Source organism: Cimex lectularius, unplaced genomic scaffold (assembly GCF_000648675.2).
Source record: "Cimex lectularius strain Harlan isolate CLEC.00 unplaced genomic scaffold, Clec_2.1 scaffold6, whole genome shotgun sequence".
NCBI lineage: Eukaryota > Metazoa > Arthropoda > Insecta > Hemiptera > Cimicidae > Cimex > Cimex lectularius.
Genome location: NW_019392677.1, coordinates 940730 through 964295, shown reverse-complemented (window position 1 = coordinate 964295; position 23566 = coordinate 940730). Strand labels below are relative to the sequence as shown.

At 35.0% G+C, this 23566-nt stretch overlaps 1 protein-coding gene across 1 annotated transcript; it reads right to left on the bottom strand.

Annotated features, from left to right (window-relative positions):
* Positions 1 to 1530: 1530 nt before the first annotated feature.
* On the bottom strand, positions 1531 to 22189 carry LOC106673826 (juvenile hormone epoxide hydrolase 1-like). The gene is made up of 7 exons (XM_014406134.2): positions 22082 to 22189; positions 13063 to 13250; positions 10188 to 10428; positions 2450 to 2753; positions 2199 to 2389; positions 1900 to 2131; positions 1531 to 1830 (listed from the first exon to the last, which is right to left on the bottom strand). Exons 2-7 carry the CDS (start codon positions 13246 to 13248, stop codon positions 1617 to 1619), a joined length of 1368 nt encoding a protein of 455 aa, XP_014261620.1. The 5' UTR covers positions 13249 to 13250; positions 22082 to 22189; the 3' UTR covers positions 1531 to 1616.
* Between the last annotated feature and the right edge of the window lie 1377 nt (positions 22190 to 23566).

Here is a 23566-nt window from a genome sequence, read left to right as displayed (position 1 = left end):
AGAAAACCACTTCATGATTGAACCTTGCACAGGCGGTTGGCCTCATAATCGGAATCCTGGAGACAAAAGACAATGTGCATTATTACAGTTACATTCAATATGTGTTTGGGTTAAAGTTACTGTAGTATCTTCAGGAAACTATTTCGTTTTGAACAAGCCTCCGCATAGAGTCTCATTGATGATGTTATGCTGTCTGTTATCCAGTAAAACATTACGTTGTCAAGAAGAGCTGACATACTGTAGTATTTTAAGCCGCCGTCTTCAAGCTCTCTCCAGTTTTTATTAGTGCCGGTAGAAAATTTTTCCAAAATATAAGATGCAAGCCCAGCAGGTGAATCCGTCAGGCTTACACCTGAATAAAATTTTTAAAAATGTTTAAACATCTCTCTTTGGTTAAACAAAATTTTTACCCATGGTGTCAGGTTTGGTAGCTTGTATGTGGAAGTATCCAGATTCTTCTAACATAAAACTTAGACGACTGGAGTATAGCGATCGTTTATGCTCTTCAACAAATAATGAGGGAAAGAACCCAGCGACAAGAGCCTGTAGTTGGCCCAAAAGACTGTGTACCATGCAAAAATTTCCAAAACACTAAAAAAAAAAAAAAAAAAAAAAAAAAAAAAAAAAAAAAAAAAAAAAAAAAAAAAAAAAAAAATTTAAAACTTCTTCGTTATTGACAATATAAATAGTGTATCACTTCTCTGGGCGGAGAATAGTTATGGAACCTCCAATTCCTGATCCCCAATCTCCTCCTTGTATATAATATTTGTTAAAGCCTAAACGGACCATTAAATCATTAAAAATTGATCCGATTTCTCCAGGTCCTAGACCAGGTCTGGATGCAGCATCTGAAAACCCATACCCAGGAATCGACGGGGCGATTACTTCGAAAACAAAATCATATGAAGAGGTAGGGTTGGTTAGAAGAGGAATAAATTCATAGAATTCTCTAACAGAGCCTGGCCACCCATGAAGCAGTAGAAGAGGCAGTACTTCTTTCCCTGTAATAATGACAATAATTTAATTTTTAATCTAGATCATAAAAAGGAGTCATTTTTCTAAAATTAATTCCTTATTTGTTGTTTTGAAGTATGTGATAGTAACACATATGGTCAGGCTAACGGTTTTCTAACAATTTCACGAATAAGGTCAAAAAATGTGGTTTTTCATGGTTTTTTGCCTGTAGCTCGGAACTGAAGGGTTTGCGGACACAGGTTCATAAACCTTTTTTACTCAGAGTTCAATTTCCTATAAGATCTGGAAGTGTGGCTGAATCGATTGGGGCCACCCTGTATATAAGAAATAAGATTTTTTTTGTCCTATTTGTAGCAGGAAAATATTGAAAGTAAGTTAAACTACATATTCCACTTATGTAGTTAAATAAATAAAATAAACAAAAAGAAATGTAATACAAATAATCATTTAACAGCTACTTAAATCAGCTTGAAAAATTGCCAGATTTTTAATGTAATTTTAAATTATTGTATGCACTGTCATTTAGTTGGGAGGAGGTATTTGAATAAAAAAATATTTAAAAAGTTTTACAATTTATTGACGATATGATAACTATAATACAAGCAACAACAAACATAATGAAAAGCAAACTGTCAGCATTATCACACTGCTGACTTTCTTAGCCTAACAGTCTTAACAAATTTCCAGATGTCCGCAGCAAGAACGTCAGGGACCTCGAAAGCAGCAAAATGACCGCCATCGGCATAGTCCGTTATTTGAACTAAATCTTTCAAATGATGGGTGAGCATTGAAGCTGATGAAAAGACAAGTTCGTTTTTGAACCTTGCACAGCCTGTGGGTCTCAACATAGGGATTCTGAAATAGAAATAACAAATAAGTTACAAATTGTAAAGCAGATTTTTTTTTTTTAATCAAACTACTCACTCGTCCATACGGAGAGCTTGATAATTTTTGCTGAATGCTTCACTATACAGTCTCACTGAAGATGTGATACTATTCGTAATCCAGTAAATCATAACATTATCAAGCAATGCAGCTTTGTCGTAATGCTCTAGACCTCCATCAGAGAGATCCCTCCATGCCTTGTTCGTCCAGGTTGAAAATTTTTCCAAGATGTAAGCTGCAAGCCCTGCTGGAGAGTTGCTAAGAGCAACACCTTAAAATAAAAGCCAACTGTTGACAACAGTTTTGTTTTTAGAGTAAAAATATAAATAAATACCCACCAACAGTGTCAGGCTTAGTTGCCTGAATATGCATGTATCCACTTTCGAGAATAAGATTAAAAAATGTGTTTGGATAATCTGCCTGCATGTGTTTTTCGATCAACAAAGATGGGAAAAAATAAGCTACCAATGTTTGTAACTTAGCCAAAGCACTGTTTACAAAGCACATGTTGGAATGATAACCAAGAACACTGCAAAAGCAAAGAAAATATTTAAAAAACTCATTCCAAAGTAATTAATAAATAAAGTACTTGTTTGGTCTGATGACTGCCAGAGAAACACCTATGATAGAACCCCAGTCACCACCCTGGATGTAGTATTTTTGGTGTCCAATTCTAACCATGAGGTCATTAAAGAGCGCTGCCATATGAACAGGGCCTAGTCCAGGCTTTGAAGCACCGTCAGAAAACCCATAACCTGGAAGCGACGGCGCTACGACCTCAAACACAAAGTCATGCTCAGGTTTTGGGGTTGTGAGCATGGGTATGATTTCATAAAACTCTCGGACTGAGCCTGGCCACCCATGAAGCATAAGGAGTGGAATGGTTTGTTTGCCTGAAAATTTAATTGTAAAACTGGCTGATTCAACATACAATCAATATATTTGTGAATAATGGTAATGGTACATGAAAGTGAGATGCATTAAATTTTGTTGACAAATAACTTATACTTTTGAAAAATATACTTTTAATTCAACAATATTTGATTTATGGTTATGTAGTTTGGTCAGGAAACTCAAACAAGCAGAAGGAGGATCAAGAAAATTTAAATTGATAACTAATTACTGGTTTGTATGTACATACATACACACATGTACAGAGTTAATTCTATAATTTCTCAGTCCACTGGCAATTACCAGCATTCCTCGAGAATCACCCACCCCGAGTGTTGGCAGTTCGGGGTCAAATGTTGGCTTTATCCATCCAGCCACCTAGGGTTCTAGGAGGACAGCTCTGGGTGCTGTCAACAGCTAGGTCAATTCAGGACCCAACGATTGCAGTTCCTAGAACCAAACCTGTTCAACTCATCCATTCTTAAATACATTCTTTCCTATTTACATACCTTTCTTTCAATTAGGATGGTGGAGTACTTGATATACCTCCATACCCTTTACACCTTTTATATAATTAAGCTAGTTGAGGATTGATAGGGTACTCAATATTCTACCATCAGCCCTTTCAAACTACACATTTACGCTAATAAATACATTCATTCTCAATGGACACAAAGAAAAAAAAGACGAGATATCTAGAAACAGTAAAATGGTCCCATATCTTCTAACCAATTTTGGCAAGAAAGAAATCACAGAATGTGTCAAAGGAAGCAGAAACAGACTGCGAATCCTAACAGGACACTGTAGATTAAATGGACATCTAAAGAAAATTGGATCCAAGATGGCACATGTAGATTCTGCAAAGAAGCAGAAGAGACACCAACACACTTACTAACAAATGCGGAGCTACATTAGCCCGCAGGAGGAAGTGTTTTGGGATGTACAATGTGACCATAGAAGAGCTTCAACCACTGAAACCGGGCCTATTAATCAAGTTTCTTGATGAAATAGGATTCGCCGATGTTCTTTAGGCAGAGCACGGGGGATACAATAGCTCTTAAAGGGCGCAGTATACTATACCCTGAAATTACATCTACATCTACAAAACGGTCCCATTTTCTACAAAAATCGGAACAGGTGTCCCAAATATTCACTTCATGCTCAACCACAATTCTCATACAGGTTCCATTCCTATATGCTCTCTACATGGAGCCAAGGAGTGAAACCCTAGGTAGGACACATTGAGCAAGTTTACTTCCTGGACACATATATGCTTTGTCCTAAAAGTAAGTGTCTGTATGTCAAAACCTCATATGGCCTATCCTTAATCGGATGAATATGACCCTTCTATTACTCACATCTTTCGAGGGCCACCTATCGACAGTACTCTTGATACGTGAGAGTTTAAATTTATAAGATGTATAATTAAATAAATTATTTTCAAAAGTCTGTTGTATGATATTGATTTTGTTTATTTTCATCAGCAGTCACTGGCTAAAGCTTAGGATATTTTTTTTTTGGGGGGGGGGCATTAAACTATTTATGCATGCCTCCTGTAAATTATTCTTAAAAAAATAATATAAAATAATAAACCATCCCTAACTAGAGAATTATATTGTGCTGTACAAATATAAATAATAATAAGCACTTATCAGCGATTTGGGAATGGTGAGGGATGAATAAACATGAAAAAATACACACATATACTTCTGTTTTATGTAAATTATGTATTATTTAGATATTACGGAAGAAAAGAAAATCTAAGTGTTCTGTGGCATGTCTCTTTATTTTGTACGTTTTGAGCTCATTGGCCCATCCTCTGCAGCCCCAGGGGGTCATTCTTCAAACCAAGTTGCCATAGAATGGACAATTTAACATACACACAGTGCTGACACAAGCCCGAAATGAATATACAATTTATTTTACACTAATGCTCAAGATTGGACACAAAATTTTGTAGTATGTTAAAGTGTTAGATTTGGTTCTATAAGCTTATAGATTTTTCAGATCGTCGGCAAAGATGAAATATTGTTTATAAAAAGTTTAAACAAGAAAGGCCTAAGTAGTGAACCTTGAAGAACTCCAGATGGGATGGAATGCACTTCAGAGGCTGGGAATATTAATTTGACTCCTGCCTTTTAAATAGAATTAAACAATTTCAAGGAGATTTAGGAATTCCATTATACGAAAGATTGTTAATCAGTACATCAAAGTCAACCAGAATGAAATTTTTTGAAAAATCAAGATATATAGATTTCACTTGCTGATGAACAGCAAAGAGAAAATCGCTTGTTGTCGATCTTGCTGAATGGGAACCATTCTATGTTGTGTCCATACAGTTCACATCTGATTTGTCTCCAAAACTGAATTCAAGAACATTAGAAAAGAGGCTAGAGTAAGTGATTTATCAAACAATTCTGAAAATATTAAAGCTAATGCTTACAATATTTTATTACAAGAGATTTTATGAGGACCAGGACATTTTTTATATTTAACTTTAGTTATCTGATCTGAATCTGAATAAATCTTCAACCTGAAGTGTATTGACAATTTTTCTCAATTAATGAATAAGTTGGAATTGTACACAGGCAGACAAACTTATATTACTACAATTTTAACTTCACAAATACCACACTAACACAACCCAACACCAGAATTAACGACATACATAAAGCCACAATACATTTCAAAAGAAACATTTTAAACATAGAAATCACCACGAGCATCAAAAACATTAAGACATTAATAGAAAAATTACACTTATTAAAACTCAATGCCGCCAACATAATACCTACAGACATTTTTAAAAAAATTTACACACATCAAAAAGATGCATACAATTTCCACTTTGACCAAATTAAAAACAAACACATCAAAAAATTGAACAACTTAATCAACAAACAAACACCTGTTAACACAAACAAATGGTTTCTAAACCTAACAAAAACTAACATTCCTCCATCGTCGACTAATCATTGCTTCTAGTTGTCATCTTTTGCTTAAATTTTTGATATACTATATTATTACCGTGACTATCAGTTTAACAGGAAAACACTTGTGCATTATCAGATCAAACACACTTCAACAGTACAAAATTTTAATTAATCTTTGTTTGAGTTTATAAAATATTGACAATTGCTTTATTAAAAATTTAGGTATTGATGAATATTTATTTTCGTTTTCATTATTATTATTTTTTTGCTCTGGAATTCTTGAATTGAGTGTTATATATACTAAAAATAACCATCATATTTTGTTGTTTGTTTCAAACTATATGTATTTTTATCATTATATTAATTACAACATACTTACACTAATGTAAGCCAAATTAAATGAGATCATAAATTTATGAGTTTTAATACAAAATATTTAATTATGATGGTTTGAAAGAAAACCGAAACACAGGAAATTTAACTAGCAATTTTTAATGTCTTATTATGCGCAAAACCAGGTAGTAAATTGTTAAATTCATTCTATCATTAAATGTTTTTCCATTGTTTCGGTAAATTTTATTTAAAATCATCGTAATAAAATAATTTTTATTAAAACTCATGAATTTATGATCATGTTTAATTTGGCTTACATTAAGATAAGTATGTTGTAATTTGTATAGCAATGAAATACATATAGTTAGAAATAAACAAAAAATTTGTTTAAGTCATGAGGAGCGGTTATGAGCTAGTTTAGAAAAACACCTTTTTAATTTTTTTTTTTTTTTTTTTTTTTTTTTGCCGATGTTTGAACCTTTATTCGGGTCATCTTCAGGGCATAAAGTGTGGTGCTATTCAATTGTCATGATTTGATAAACACGATGTCACCCCACATACACAAAATTTTGGGATATCATGATTTGCAAACATACACAAAATTTTGGGGCATCGTGATTTGATAATCAAAATGTCTCACCCATGGTTTACTTATTTATTTATTTTTCTTATTTTTAATTTTTTTTTTGTATTAATATTCTAAATTACGGAAGGAATTCAATGCTACATTTCTGCAAGGCACTTATCCGTTCCTGTTTGGATTATGGATCGGTAGCATACAATTCAGAAAACAAAACCAATTGTTTCTGGAATTAATTTTGTATTTTATTTTAATTGTTTTACTCTGCTGATTAGTTTTAAAAATAAGTTCCTCATTTCAGACAGGCGATGAAAACCATGTCTAATCTAATAAGCTTTGTATTGTTATTTGCTTATTTTTTAAAAATTATTTATTGAGTATTGTTTATTTATAAATAAAGGTTTTTATCTATCTATCTATATTTTTCTGGTATGGCTTAATATGATGAAAGGATTTAGTTTTTGTCAGATAAACCGTGTTTAGACAATTCGGGATAATAAAAAGGATTATTAATAATCAATACTAATCATAAGTATATGAAAATAATGTTTATATGCAACTTTTTATTGGCAAAGTTTGTCTGATAAAATTCATATTTGTATATTTCTGGTTCTATAAAATTAATATGCATTGGGTCTGAACAAACAATTTTCCTAAATATGACAAAATAAAGTTTGTTCATTAAAAAGAAAAAGTCATGATTACGCCTTGCGCGTCTTGAAAAAGTGTTTGTCATCATGATATGAAAATGTGTGGTAGGGGATTCTCAAGGGCGACGCCAGCCACAAATTGATGACCATTCCTTTCCCGCGATCGGCAAATAATCACAGAGACGAACGGGCATGTACAAAATTGAAACTAACAGGAATCGTCTGAGCAATTTTTAAAAATGCAGGGTGTACAGAAACAACAAGAAAGAAAACAAAAATCAGACGTTCCCTACATCGAAAAACAAAAATGTCAAATTTTTCCATCACGAAATTGCAAAAAATATGATCACATTTATGTATTTGCTTTCTTCTGATTATTGAACTATCTTTGATTTCAAACATTTTTATGGAAATAATACAAAGATGAGAATAATAATTTTTTTGTTCATCCTGTTACGGTTATCATTGATTATTTCTTTATTATTTCGTCATATGTGAACCCTAGTCGCAAACTTTTTTTATTAAAATACTTTTTTTAAAGCTGTATGAGTTTCATCTTGTGTTTCTCTCTCTTCACTCTACTGTGCTACAATTTCACCGTGTGGTAGGCTGTACTGCCGTTTCTCTTGAGCGAAAAAGGTATTGCTCAATAAACAAACAAAATTATTTCTCATACTTGCAGAAACATTTTAAATTTAACTAAGGTAAAATACTGGACCAACATTTAAACTTTAATTTTCAGTACGAAACGTGTGAAGAGGACGAGAAAACTTTTTTTCCTAATTTAGAATTTTTAGAAGCATTTTAATTTTATCTACTCTAAAATTGGTTTATTTTTTTATGTTATGGGAGGGGTTAGGTTTGGGGACGAACTATTGTACTAAGATTCTTTGGAGATCGTGAGATGCGGTCTGGTGGGAAGTAGGTTTCAGAAAAACATTTCCTTTATCGTGCCAACGTTTCGATCTTTACTGAGATCATCTTCAGAGCCTGGGATTCATAAACATGTTTATATTATACGAATACATGTAGGTTGTGAAAAAATTATAATAATAATTATAGTATTGTATTAAGAGTGCCCTAAATAAAACACAAAGTTACTATACAAGGAATGCGTCGGTGGCAGCAACGGTTTAAGGTTGATTTATACAGACACGTGAAGGGAACGTGACGTGAATTGCCACACTTTGTTCAGTTGTGATCATGTTGCGTTGTTGCAAGCATGTCGCAGTTCCATTTTTCGATTGAAATTTTGGCTACTATAGCAGCTTTGTTGGAGGAGGAGGAGAAATGGACTCCTACGAAGAAAACGAAGAAAATGCAGAGTGTCCATCCACCCAGCATGGAAACTCCGCAGAATGCACGGCGAATTTAACTTCAGTTGATCTTCATATTTTATTTTTTGGTGTTGTTTTCAGCAGCCTGTCCGCTTTTGGATATATCTTCGAAAATGGTCTCTAATGTTCGTCCATCTATTTTTGCATTGATTACCTGAAAAAACGAACGAATTCTTTCAACAGAACACTGACGGGTATTGAACGACAACCTCAGCAGAATCGTTGGCGACGACAACTGAGTGGGAATCTGCCGGGAATCGCACGGGCCTCGTCTTTGTATAAAATAAAAAAAAAAAACAAGAAAGCAAAGTTTCCAACGACTCGTTACGGGCTCGGCTCGTTCTCTTTACGTTCCCTTTATGTGCCTGTATAAATCCATCCAGGCGTTGAAACGGCGCTCATCACTGTAAGGTAAAGGTCCCGGGTTCGAATCCAGCGGCTTAATCAAGGGATTAAGTTTCTCCGTCTTTTTTTCTAAACTAATATTTTTTCTCTTTGTTTTGTTATAATAAAAAGTCGTTAATTTTACGACTCCTGATATCCGGCACAATTATTTATACACATGGAAAGTAGATTGTAATGGAAGTATAAAAATTTCATTTTATAAATACGTGGTAATTTTTTTAAAAGTTTTTTATTATTCGAATTCGAATTCAGAAACTGTATTATCATTTGTATTTTCCATTGTGAGATTTCTTTTCATTAAGATTTATTACAATTATTATTATTATAATTAATTAAGGTTTTTAGTCGAGATGAAAAAAAGTTAATGGCACGAGCGGGATTCGAACCCACGATCTTCGGCTAGATACGCTGCTGCTCTACCACTTGAGCTATCGTGACCTCGATCCACTCGGACATCAACTTCCTATATCCTATCTAAGGAGGGAAACTCATAAGGTGAGGTTGAGATAGGAAGTTGATGTCCGAGTAGATTGAGGTTACGATAGCTCAAGTGGTAGAGCATCGGCGTATCTAGCCGAAGATCGTGGGTTCGAATCCCGCTCGTGCCATTAACTTTTTTCATCTCGACTAAAACCCTTAATTAATTGTAATGATTTAATTGGTCAAGCGGACCACGAAATTAGGGAATTATTATTATTATTAATATAGAATCACTTACCTTTCTAAAGGATCCGACGCAAGTGCTGTTAATTGCCGACAATTTTAATTTAAAAATAACTAATTATCACTAAATTGATTTTGTCGAACGATGGGAAATCGGAAAGAAACTATATTTACAAATTTGTCCTAAAACTTAAAACAATAATTTTCGTAGTATGTTTTTTTACTCTACTATGTAGGAAATAAGAGTGTTTTTCACTTAGCCGGAATTTCGGATTAATTACACAATTATATCTTCAGAGCAATTATTGAAAATTGTTTCACCCACTTTAGATATTTAATTGTTGTCCATGTCATACATTGTTATTGCCTGATTGCAAGTTTTAATAATAAATGGCAAAAACGACAGGGAAGGTGTGTATAAATATTTTTAAAAAGAATTCTCTTTTTTATTGTATGTTTGACTTCAATTATGCTGATTTTTATAAAGTTCGTAAGGGCTTACGTTACTCTAAGGCAGTCGTTTGGCAGTATTTACCTTTGGCTTTCTTAGGGTCGGGCTTGACGTGGAGAAAATGGATCTGAAGTCCGCCGATTTGCGTCTTGAACTGCGGGTACTTGTTCAGATAGACTTCGCGCTCTTTCCAGTCGTATTTGGTCCTCCAGAAATCGAGGATCTTTGCTAAGTAGCCCGTGTTGAAGCCGTACTGGAAGCCAACTCCTTCTAAAGGCTTGGTCAGTTTGGTTTTCGCAAGCCTATCTTTAAGGTCGTTAATTACCTGAAAAACAAAATTATGAAAAGCGATTCTCGCACTAAGTCTAAAATAAAGTTATCCTATCGAACTGTTGATATTTCGTTATTTTGAGTTTCCTTTGGCAACTGCTGATAAGTCTGTTTTCTCGCCATCCTCGGTGGTGGATTTTTTTAAATAATCAACCGGATTCAATAAACATCAAGGATAGGCAGACAAAAATGTCGATTGCCTAATTTGGCTTTGTCTCTTAAATTAGCTGAATTTATTGGAAATAATTTGGTTTTCAAGCAAATTGACGCTTATGACTAGACTTAAACTTCATTTGCCAAAGCCCAACAGTTCTGAATTTCCTGCGAAAACACTGATTAAACTGCAAAAGACATCAAAATTTGAAGATTTTTGGCAACTAAAGGATAAACTCATACTAGAATATTTTTTCAATTTAATCATCGAAGATCAAAACTCAAAATATATAAAACTGAATAATTTTACTTCTTCGTTGTATATCAAAGCAAAAAACTAACGTCCACTGCTCGAGCAAAAGATAATACAAAATCTGTGTTATAATCAGGGTGAGGCAAAACTTTAAACCTTTTCAAATGATTCGTCTGTGATAATCACAAAAGTCAAGACTTGGCATGTTGTAGCATGTTATTATTGACGCAATCAATAGTTCTGCCAATTTTCAACATGCACGTGGTGCAAAACGCCAAAGTACTGAGACTTTCCGATCTCGCTGTTGTTCCTTGCATACGTTGATATTTTTCATCACTTGCCGTGATTCTTCTCAAAATATTTGGCTAAACATTTAAGCATAAAACCATCAAGATATCTTCAATATTTCTACGACTCTTAAAACAGTAATTAAAGATGTACGTATGAACGTAAACAGTTCTGCTCTAGAGTTTTTCTTGATATCTCCAATGCGTTCGATCTCGTCTGGGGCCATGGATTACTGCTGATATTTAAATCTTTCCTTTCTAGTACAATAATAAAACTGTCACATCCTTAAATCCTACGTTACCAACTGAACTCTTAGGTGTTTCTCAAGGGAGCGTCAGAGGTCGGTTACTTTTCAACATGTAGACTTCCGTCAACACTCTAATACAAGTCTCTTACCCTTGCTGACGACAAAGCAATTCTCTGCAAACCACCATTTAACATTTCGACCCCTCCAAGACTACCTTATTTAAATGGAAAATAAAAATAAATTAAAACAATTCCCAATTTTTTCTTTTAAATACTTAGGACTGAACATAAACAAAAGATTGATATGGAATCCGTACACGCGAGTTAAAATGAATAAATAATTATACACAGTACTTCAACGTAGACTTACTGGAACTGATGCGCCTTCTTTTTTAAAAATTACATTCTACACTCAGGCCTTCAGAAATCAAGATGCCACAAATTGGACTCCAAATTATCTGTTAATTCCAACCCCCATGACTTTTTCCACTGTTACCCTACCAACCCAACCCCCTAGGAAGACGAAGAGGCTGCTGATTGTTGCCCACGAGTGGGCTCACATTCACACTCATATTCACGCTTGTTTTTTTTATGTAACGTATCACTGTCATATGTGTGATTAGTGACCGTTAGTCGATGATTATTCAGAAATCGTGAGATGCGGTCTGGTGTGATGTAGGTTTCAGAAAAACAGAAAAAACAAAAAATAAATAAAAAACAAACACAAACACGACACGCAAGAATGGCACACTTACGCAGAAAACAAACACTTTAAGCCCTGAAGATGATCTCAATAAAGATCGAAACGTTGGCACGATAAAGAAAATGTTTTTCTGAAAACTACATCACACCAGAACGCATCTCACGATTTCTGAATAATAACTGTCGTATGTGTTTATGCATAAATTTATAATAAAAATTAAAAAAATAAAAATAATAAAAACATATATAGTACTGCTTGTTTTCTTTTTTCGTACGTATGACAACAAATTACAACTATTTGCATACCTAACGATCTGTTTATTATATATCAATTGTTCATATTTTGAACAGATTCTCACGAGACAAGAGGCACATGATGAAATTACAAGTTAGTTATTACATGTAATTATATTTAAGATTTTCAAGACGAATGTTTCTATCGTATAATAACTGAAAATGTTCGGTCATTACGTCCGGGTACAATGAAACAAAAAAAGACAAGACAAAATAATCTTATCTTGGTCTCCCAAAGACGAAATTAATTATAGACCAGCACGAAACATCAAAACCAAATCGTTCGCCCTTCAAGATTATTCTGAACTTCTTTGGCAACAGGTTTAAATTTTTTGAACAATTTTGATCAACAAACAAAATTTGATAAAAATCGTCTGAAATTCGTTTTGATAAAAAAAGCCCTAACTTTAAACTTTTTAACTTCAATGCTAATTCGATTTACGTTACTCATGAATATAAACTAAAAAGATTAAAATTTAACAGTATAGAAGTTAATTAGAGTGTAAAGAGGAAGCAAATCAATGCAATTTGAACTTTTTTCACTTAAATTTTTTTCTATTAAAAATTCTCTGATATTTTCGATCAGTCAAGTTAAATAAACCAAAGTAGGTTAGAAAATACAGCTTATTTTTCAGTTCGATAAAAAATTATTTTCAGACGGAATGAAGTATTTCTAAGCTGGATTAAACTTACCTCATCGGATACGTTTATTATAAAGGGCCTGATGGACTTGTCGTCAGGCTTTGGTGTACCTGGGCCCCAGTATTCAGTTTTGATGTTGGGCACATCCGGAACCGTCGTCAGCCAGTGCCAACCAAGTCCAAGCAGAACGGCAGACACCAACGTCACCAGGCCAAACATCTTCAAACAGCATCCCATGTCTTCAGAAAACAAAATATTTTATTTATTTATTTCCATGCGTTTTAAAGAGATAATATAGAAATTTTGACATTGTGTTACATTTTAAATAAATATAGCTAGGTTCGATCAAAAAGCAGATTTGTAAATTTTATGACAATTTAGGCTGACCTGGCTACTTTGGTCATTTTCTTAAGCCGTCTTCTCCAAAACCTCTTTCACTGACATGAAGTTTTTAGATTTTAGAACTTTAAAAAATTTGTACTGAAAGCAACTGAAAGAAAATATGGCTTTGGAGTGAATGTGCAACAATTCTAACGGAATCCACCAAAATAAAATTTTGACGGTTACCTATAACTGGCCGGGTTATCTGGTGGTCTGCCTATCCTAACACAGCGAGGATAGACGGACCAAAATAATCGGTAATGGACAAATTACAACCGCAGAGAAATACCACAATAAAACTTCGAACTGTTACCGTTTCTTTTACAAGATATAGTTTATTTACTTACTGCAAACATTACTAAATCTAATGAATTTTAACTTTATCTTTAAATAAAAAAAAGTATTGGTTGAGATAAAAAAGTCAGTGTCACGAGCGGGATTCGAACCCACGACCTTCGACTAAATACGGTCACGATAGCTCAAGTGGTAGAGCAGCGGCGTATTTAGCCAAAGGTCGTGGGTTCGAATCCCGCTCGTGACACTGACTTTTTTATCTCAACCAATACCTTACGTAAAGATTAATTAATTGAAAGATGTTATTTCGTCAATTAGACCACGAAATCTAATGAATTATCTTAAATTTTAAATATGCAAAGAGGCTTTTCCTTGATATTTGCAGTAGGTTGGTCAATTTAAAAGCTTCATTTGATGGAAATGAACCATTTCTTTATCAATAAGCAAGATGGCAATAAATTTATTTTCTCCACATACAATTCTACAAAATTTAATAAATTTTGTCATCAATTAAATTTAAAACTCAGGAGTTGTCCTGGAATGCAATGGGTGTAAAATAAGTCCGTAACGTTTTTTTATAATGTTAAATTCAACAAAATTATCAGGCACTTGCAAACAAATTAATCAACAATATAAACATTTTGTTCCATTGTCTGGTGCCAATTTTCGAGTAATTTTGTTATTCCGTCCTTTCAGAACTTTTCAGGTTTTTGAGCGATAAACTTCTTGAAGTGTTTCCTGCAGCCTTCAAGTGAAGTAAAGTTTTCTCATTAATAGTGTATCTCAGAGCCCGGAATAAATCTGAAGGGGCGATGTCAGGCGATACGGTAGATGGGGTAGCACACCCCTGCCAAGCACCAATAACTTCTAATTCGTCTGGGGCATCTTGGATTTTTTTTAGGTTTGGGAAGATGAATGAAGATATTAAAAATCCTTTCCTTTTCTGCCACCTATATGATCTATTGTGGAACTCCGGTAAATTATAACCATATTTTGGAAAGTGCACTTTATCCTTCAAAGCCTTCACAATGGACATGCCTCAATAGTTCTCTTCCTGTCATGTTTCTGTTTCAGCGTTGCCCAACTTCATTAGGTGATAGTTAAAAGGAAGTTGTCGGTATATAGGCCTATCATTTTTCTCAAATCCTGCCTGCTGAGCGATATATATATATATATATATATATATATATANAGAGAGAGAGAGAGAGAGAGAGAGAGAGAGAGAGAGAGAGAGAGGAGAGAGGAGGTCCCTTCGCCTTCCTCAACAGGGATTTATGAATTTCTTTGCTTGCATAACTAGTGCTTTTGTCCAGTGCTTGAGTTTTTCTTTCTAAAGGCATTTTTCCAGTTCCAACTTAGGCACACATTCCTGTGCACTTAGTATTGGTTCTGGTCTTATAGATGAGATGGCTGCCACTTCCTTGGCATGTCGTTCCCGAGTACTCGTCGTCACAAGACTAGAGGATCTTTAGCGTCCGCATCTGACCTATTCGGCCTTATCGGACGTTTTGATTCTCAAAATGAGAGCTGACGCACCTCCGCATACGACGGAAGAGTGATACCGCCGCAGCATTGGTGTTGAGACGTCCCAGGCCCTAAGGGCCAAGAACAACCTCGCTCTCCGCTTGTCCACTCCGAATGGTCGGGCCCGCATTGTGCCGGTCGTATGCCGCGCGCAAAGGGCTAGCAAGCCGAAATCATCAGCCTGTTCTCCCGCGCACTCCCTAGCTAGAGAAGGCGACTCTATCTCCCAGAGTATTGGGGCTTCCCATAGCGTAGAAACTCCCGGAACCGCCGCGGTTTTGTTTTAAGTGGAATTGCTAAACCCCCCCAAGATGAGCACCACCTACGGTAAAACCTCCTGTCGAGCTCAGCCTACACCTGCCATGCGCATTAGAGGGACGCCATAGGCTCAGCCTAGGTAGTCCGACCCTTCGCTTCCCCAAGGGTACCACGCCGGTCATACGCACAACAATGCAAAGCATACTCGAGTCAAAGACGCCGACTCACTACCCGTTTCCATCCGCTTACTCACGCATTCGAGGGACTATTCAGCATAATCATCGCGTCCTCAACGCCTATACGCTGTCGTCCGGTCCACCGTATCCCGTGAGGCCGGGTGTAATAACGCTAGTCATACGCAAGCTTCACGAAGGTCACAAATAGAAGACAGCCTCTGTCTAATTTCCCGCCAGGGGCGTCACCACGCACCACCTCGAAACCATTCCCAGTGTAACTAGGGTTGATTTTGGAACTTTTCAGTTACAGTTGGCCATGCACCCTCCTCCGTCTATACAGACAGGATCTGATGCACTGGCCCTCTTGTGACTCTGCTAAGGCACCCGCCGTCCATGCCGACCCTAGGCCGACACGAGAACAGCTTGTGCTTTAGTTTAGAGAGGTTGCCACGCCCTCTGGGCTACACCTTTATTTTATGCCCGGATACCCCCCTTGCAACCAAGGGTTGGGAGGGGTCACAGGATAGAATGAAGGAACCCGGATTGAGAAAAGGGCCGTGGATGAGAACTCGAGGTGAGCCGTTTCGGGGTCTCGAGCCTCAAACTACACTATACCACCCGTCGTCGCCGTAGTTCCACACATAGTAGGCTACGGCTCCCAGGGTGGGTGTCTTTCTTGGCAGTATACGCTGGGAGTTCGGTTGGACGGAAGAAAATCTCACCAAATGCACCTTCTCAGGATGTAATCCGACTTTTGGAGTCGCCGCGTTTGTCTCAAGCTTTTATATCGCTGTAAATGACCCGATTTTCTTTTCAGCAGTTTAAAGTGCGTTCTAAGAGAAAATCGCAGATGAAGATAAGGTCAAATAATTTTTTCTCTCTCAAGGTATGAGTAACTCATAACTAGCACTGAATGACAAAGTTATTTGTAGTATTGTAATAAAATAAGAGATACGATCCGCCAAAAGTTTCTAGATTTGAATTAAATAATCAATTAGTGACATACTTGCCTGTTTCTGAAAAGTTCAGCTCTTCCAAAGAAAAAAGAAATTTATTCCGGACATATTATTTACTGAATATTGATTTTGGCAGACAATATGAAATCCAAGGTTGTTTCTATCGATATTTCATTCTTAACTGAGGTAACTAGGTGAATCAGTGGTTAAAACATGATTAACATGTCAAATTTTTGATAGAAAACTGCCTTTTTAAAATTTTTCCCGATGTCATGATTCGTTAATTGCTTAAGCAAGCAGGCTATAGCTTGCAATGTTTTTCGACATCGATCCGTGGAAGCCCGGAAGATCCCGAACAGCCCCAGATTTAAAATCTTTCTGTATAGGAAAAATTGGATAGTTTTTTGTTTTTATTTGTACAGCAGACTTCAACGGGGATTTGTGATATTACTGTGAATAAAGGAACAAATTATTCGGCAATTTCAATAAATTTTTATCTTTGCTTTATTAATAGATCGTTGTTCGAAAACTCGATAAGAAGAAATTCCGATCTCTAGATAATTTTTATTCGCAGAAAAGTTAAACTTGCAATTATAGTTAATTTGTGTTTTTATCGACAAATTTTACCATTATTGTTGTATTATACGACCGAAAATAATTTCATAAAGTTCACAGATTTTCGTGAGAAGCAAGAAACTCAACAGGTTCTTGGCTTTTGATTATTTTATCTGACTATAAACTAGTCAGATTAATTCAGCTAATATAAAAAAGGGAAAGGATTGGGATGTAACATAATTCTATAATTCGATTTTTCCTCTTGTGTTTTGGTTTTATTGTTTACACACTCTGAAAAAGGATTAAGTTAAAATGTTTTTACTCATCAGATCCTCTCGAGATCTTGTATTTTTACAAGATGTTTTGTTAATTTAAATCATAAGGGAATAATGCACTTTCACCATTTAATAGTTTTTCGATAAGAAAAAAGCTCGCCTCTGGTGAAGCCGTTTAGAAGAAAGCACTGTCCGCTTGTTTGCTCTCTTCAAAAAAGGATTACGATTTGGAAGGCAAAGCGTTCTGGTCGTCCTTCAAGCGTTGATGACGGCCAAATTTATGCTTTTGTGACGCCACCAGACATCGCAGGACATTTAATATGTCATATAAGCGTTTCTACGCATCTAGAATAAAGGGATATATAGTGTCCTCATATTTTGACAAGAATTTATTGAACCGCATCTACATCTACGATTACTTCTTAAACGGATTAAAGTCAGTAATTGACCAAAAACGACCGGACATTGGGTTCCACTAGGTTAAAGCTCGCCCCCACGGGTCTTCGCCATGCTTGAAATTTTTGAACTTGGCAAGAATATGCAACCCCATCCATCGTATTCGCCTGACGTTATCCTTTCAGATTTTTACCTATTCCGGTCTATGAGAAATTCTATTAATGGGAAAACCGCTTTCATTTCAGGATTGCAGAAAACACACGCTCAAAAAACAGAAATTCTAGGACGGAATTACGGAATTCTACAAGTTGTGGAACAAAATGGTTCATATATTTTTGATTAAATTTGTTTTTAAAGGACTTGAAATTTTCCTTGAAATAAAAAAAAACGCTACGGACTTATTTTACAATCCAATACATAGATACGGGACTTGAGCGGAAAACAAAATTGAAATGCTAAGATTAACGTTGTGTCTAAAATTAAAAACAAAAAAAATCTTAAAATAGCTGTAACTTGCAAATCACAACAAAACCCTCAAAACTTTAACGTTTTTTAAAAAAATCTAATATTTAACAAATCGATAACTAAACTAAAAAATGTCTAAAAATTATTTTATTATTATCAATTGGGCAAACACATATGTGTAACTATAGTCATGCAATTCTTTAAGGTTCTTAAACAGACCTTGAAATTGTTAATGATGACAATTAACTCAGGAAGGTTAATTTAGACCGAATAAACTTTGTTCATATTTGCATGAATCCTGTAAATACCTTGATAATATTACAGTTAGGGAACCAGACTAATATAACGTTTTGTTAGTGTAAGCTCTAATAAGAAGTTTTTCTTTTTATATAAGGTCTTGGTCGAGATAAAAAAGTCAGCGTCACGAGCGGGATCCGAACCCACGACCTTCGGCTAAATACGCCGCTACTTGACCACTTGAGCTATCGTGATTTCGATCCTCTCCAGATTACACGACATTTGAAAATGGCAAAAAGAGGGAAAATTTGAACGGTTGAGATGGAGAGTTGGTGACCGAGAGGATCGAAGTCACGATAGCTCAAGTGGTAGAGTAGCGGCGTATTTAGCCGAAGGTCGTGGGTTCGAATCCCGCTCGTGACACCGGCTTTTTTTTTATCTCAACCAAGATCTTACATATAAAGAATAATGAATTGAAAAAAGAAACTTGATCAATTCAGCACTAAAACGTAAAATGGTATGATAAGAAGCGATAATAATTTATTTGTTTGGACATAATAATAGAAATCATACAGAATCAAGAATACGAAAACCACCTAAATTGCAAAAATATTTCTATATGATTCCAAGAGATCCTTGGACAGTTTAAAATCACATATCTGTGGGCAGCTACTTGGTCACTTGGGTAGTCAATAAAGTTTTGAACTTAGAATAGGAATTGAAATGAGAAATTCTTGGTGAGGCGACACTGGTATTAGACCAATTCTTTTTAGGATGCAAAAAGTTGTGCTAAGGCAATAATTAAAAAAAAAATGGAGTATGGACAAGAAGCTTTGCACACAGGTGCCTTGATAACTCCAATAACGCTTTTTTTTTTTTTTTTTTTTTTTTTTTTTTTTTTTTTTTTTTTTTTTTTTTTTTTGGCGTTATGAACTATGCATATTAGCCATGTGACAAATTCGTATATGTGTGTTCAAATTTGGGGGGTTATTGGGAAAAAAGGGCCAGGGGCAACGGTGGGAATCGAACCCACGAGCGCGGCGTGAGAGTCTCTCATGCTAACCACTCGGCTACCGCGGTCCCCAATAACGCTAATATAAATCTAAATAATTGGTTTCATGTTTAACGCATGTCAAAAGAAAAATCGTTCGATGGTTAAAAGGCTAAAGGCTAATATATATCTGTGGGATGAATATATCCAAAATTAAAGTCGTGGGGAAAACATATGCTCGAAATATTCGGAGAAAAATGTGGTTCAGGAAATATATGCCATGGGGAAAATTCCAAAACTTAGTAGTTATAAAAATTCCTGAGTTACAGTACAAATCAGTACAAGTTGTTTTACGTGACTTTTAGGTTGGTTGGGTACTCCTGGGTGGGGGACGAAAGATGGGCCTCCAGAAAAAGTTTGGTACTGGAGGTCTGAGATATGCGAACTTTTCTATGTTATTTTGTTACTGGTATCCACAGATTTTTATTTTAATGATTTAAATTAAATTTGTCAATGATTATAAGTTGAAGTTAATTCGCCTCTCCCGCCTGCTCATTGGTATCGGCTGGTCGTAAGTAAAATAAAGTAATTCCTGTCATACAAAAGGACTTAACGTCCTCCTACACATTTTTTGTCACCAACCAGTCAAACAATTTTACAATTCTCTTCATTAATCTCAAATAAAATTCCGAGGGATATGCCGGGATAGCCGGATAAATATGAGTTGGACATCCTCTCCAATCACTGCCATCCACCTAATTACTAACAATAAATTAAAAAATCATTGGAAGAGTTTCATACAAAAGTCATATGCATTTGGAAAGATTGCAGGATAAATTCTTTACGAAACTAAACGAACAAATCCAACCCAAAATAAAAATTTAAACAATAAAGGAAAGGAATAATAGAATATTGAGAAAATAGAATATAGAAAATAACGCATTGTACTTTTCTCATTGTCTGCACGACTTTCATTATCATTCTCTTTGCATAACTTAGTGAGTGAGCGAGTGATAATTAGTGGTTGTAAGATAAAGTTATTGTACAAAACGTGAATGTAAGAATGTTTTCCTTTAAGTAAACGTATACCATATATCTTAAAATATTATTTCCACATTTTTCTCAGTGAATGAGTGGATGATTGATTTAAATTGATTGAGAGATCGAGTGCAAATCAATTTATTCTTTACGTAAACTAGTGATTTTCTGGACGATTACTCTCAAAACCAGCCTCTAAGTCTATTAATGTTACCATTTTGTTAAATTTTGAAATTTTCTCTTTGAGTCTGCGAGGTGAAAACCGGTAACTATGGTAGTTTCCGGTCATTTGGTCCACCAGTCATCGCTGTTTATTTGATTAATTGATAACTTGGAAACCAAAATTATGAACATTGATTTTTTGGACAATTACTCCCAAAACTAGGCTCTAAGTCCATTAATTTTATCATTTTGTTAAATTTTGAAATTTCCTCTTCGGGTCAGCAAAGTGAAAAATATATACTAAGGTAAATTTTGGTAATTTTGGTCCGTCACGCATCACTGTTTGAGATCATTAATTGATAACTTGGAAAATAAAATTATGAACTTTGATTTTCTGAAAAATTACTCTCAAAAATAGGCTCTGTGTCTAACAATGTTACAATTTTGCTAAATTTTGTAATTTCCTCTTTGGGTCTGCTAGGTAAAAACTATGTACTATGGTAATTTCCGGTCATTTTGGTCCGCCAGTCATCGCTGTTTATTTGATTAATTGATATTGGAAAATAAACTTATGAATGTTGATTTTTGAGACAATTACTCCCAAAACTAACCTCTAAGTCTATTAGTGTTACCATTTTGTTAAATTCTGAAATTTCCTCTTTGGTTTGTGAGGTGAAAACTATGTACCATGGTAATTTCCGGTCATTTTGGTCCGCCAATCATCGCTGTTTATTTGATTAATTGATATTGGAAAATAAACTTACGAACGTTGATTTTTGGGACAATTACTCCCAAAACTAACCTCTAAGTCTATTAGTGTTACCATTTTGTTAAATTCTGAAATTTCCTCTTTGGTTTGTGAGGTGAAAACCTGTAACTATGGTAGTTTCCGGTCATTTTGGTCCGCCTATTATCGCTGTTTAAGATGATTAATTGATGACTTGGAAAATAAAATTATGAACATTGATTTTCTGGAAAATTACTATCAAAAATAGGTTCTGTGTCTAACAATGTTACAATTTTGCTAAATTTTGTAATTTCCTCTTTGGGTCTGCTAGGTAAAAACTATGTACTATGGTAGTTTTCGGTCATTTTGGTCCGCCAGTCATCGCTGAATTGGTATGACAGACCGTGCCTGTTGTAGATTCCGATCTGGATTATTATATACAAAATTATTTTGATTCGAATACACCCACCAATAACTACTGAAGATGGGTAGATGCCGAAACGCGTCTGACAGGCCGAAACGTAAATGACCAAACCAAAAATCTTTTATACGCGAGGGTAATTTTCGAATTGTCTGTAGGAAATTATTTCTTATAGTTTGCAATAATAATAAAATAAAAATCATAGAAGACTTACTCGGAAAATATTTGTACGGATCGCGTATTACATGGATTTATCCGGCGTTCCTAGATGTGTTCTAGGCCACGGTGAATTGCCCACTGAGAAGGTCACAACGGATGCCTCGGTTTCTTCCGTTGTGGAAGGGGGAATTGTTTTTTTTTCTTTTTAATCTTGCCGATTTCAAAAGGCAAATTGTTACAAATCTTTATCGATCTATTAAAAATCTATTTTTTCGAATGCATTTAGCCATGGGAATGTGCTAGCCGGCGAAAAAATAAAAGCCTTCTGTCATTGAAGTTATTAAAAATGGACGACTATCGACGAATTGGAAAGTAATACAATCTAACGTGAAAAAAGAATTATGTTATCTATGTTTTTTTTATTTACTAGAACCAATGCGGGTCTTGGACGAATCTAAATCTTTTCCCCTTAAAATTGGAAAATGTAATAAAAATTGAATGGACTTATTAACATGGAATAATGGCAATGCACCGAACCAAATAAACAGTTTTAATTAGATAAATATTTTTATTAATATTAATACTTTAGATTTTATTATTTTCTACCTGGGTCATGGCTGAAATTAATTATAAATTGGCTGAGTTATAAAACGTTATATACAATTATTTATATAATGATTAGACACTTTTTGTATAGAGGGGCGAAGATGTTTTGTTCCAAGGTTCAAAATCTTTAAAAATGTTTTTTTTTTAATTCTCTCATTTTCTAACCACTTCAAAACTATTTTAAATTTAAATAAATACGAGCAATTGAATTCAAGAAGAAGTCAAGAACCAAAGGATTTACGAAATCGATTTTAGGGTTAGGATTGTTATTGAAGAATATTATGTTTCGGGTTTTGCTTCGGAGAGACATATAACATGGGAGCTACACTTGGCTCCATTCGGCTCTTCGTTGGACGTGTGCCTGAAACTCTTCCAAGACAATTGCAGGATCGTGATCAGAGGCAGTGTCATCTGCATAGGATGCAAGGAAGGCAGGGATTGAGATGGCTGAAGTGTAGAGGAGGTCCGCGAACACTGCCCTGTGATACTCTCGCTCCCAGAAGACAGTAGTCGGAAGAATCATCCTGCGAAGTAAGATCGAAGTATTAGATACAGGGTACAGATCTTGCCACAGGCGGTCGAACATGGGTCACATCTCGGAGGTCCCCTGCAGTATTTTTAAGCTTAAAGGTTGAGGCTATGTGGTCTACAACGGTGGTCTATATATCAATAAAATTTAAAACATACATAAAATAATATGTCAAAATTTCTTATATGAAATGGTAATAAAGTTGAACAGTCTACGTATGTGTCATTTACGCCATGGAACCTCACGGAAGATATTCACATACGTAATGAACTTAGGTTACGTTTCGTTAAAAACTAAAAAGTAATTATTATTGTATAACTAAATAATCTAGTTTTGTTCCATTTATTGTAATTGTAAATTAATGTAACTATTGAAACCTGCTTTTTTTTTATCGAAATTTACGTA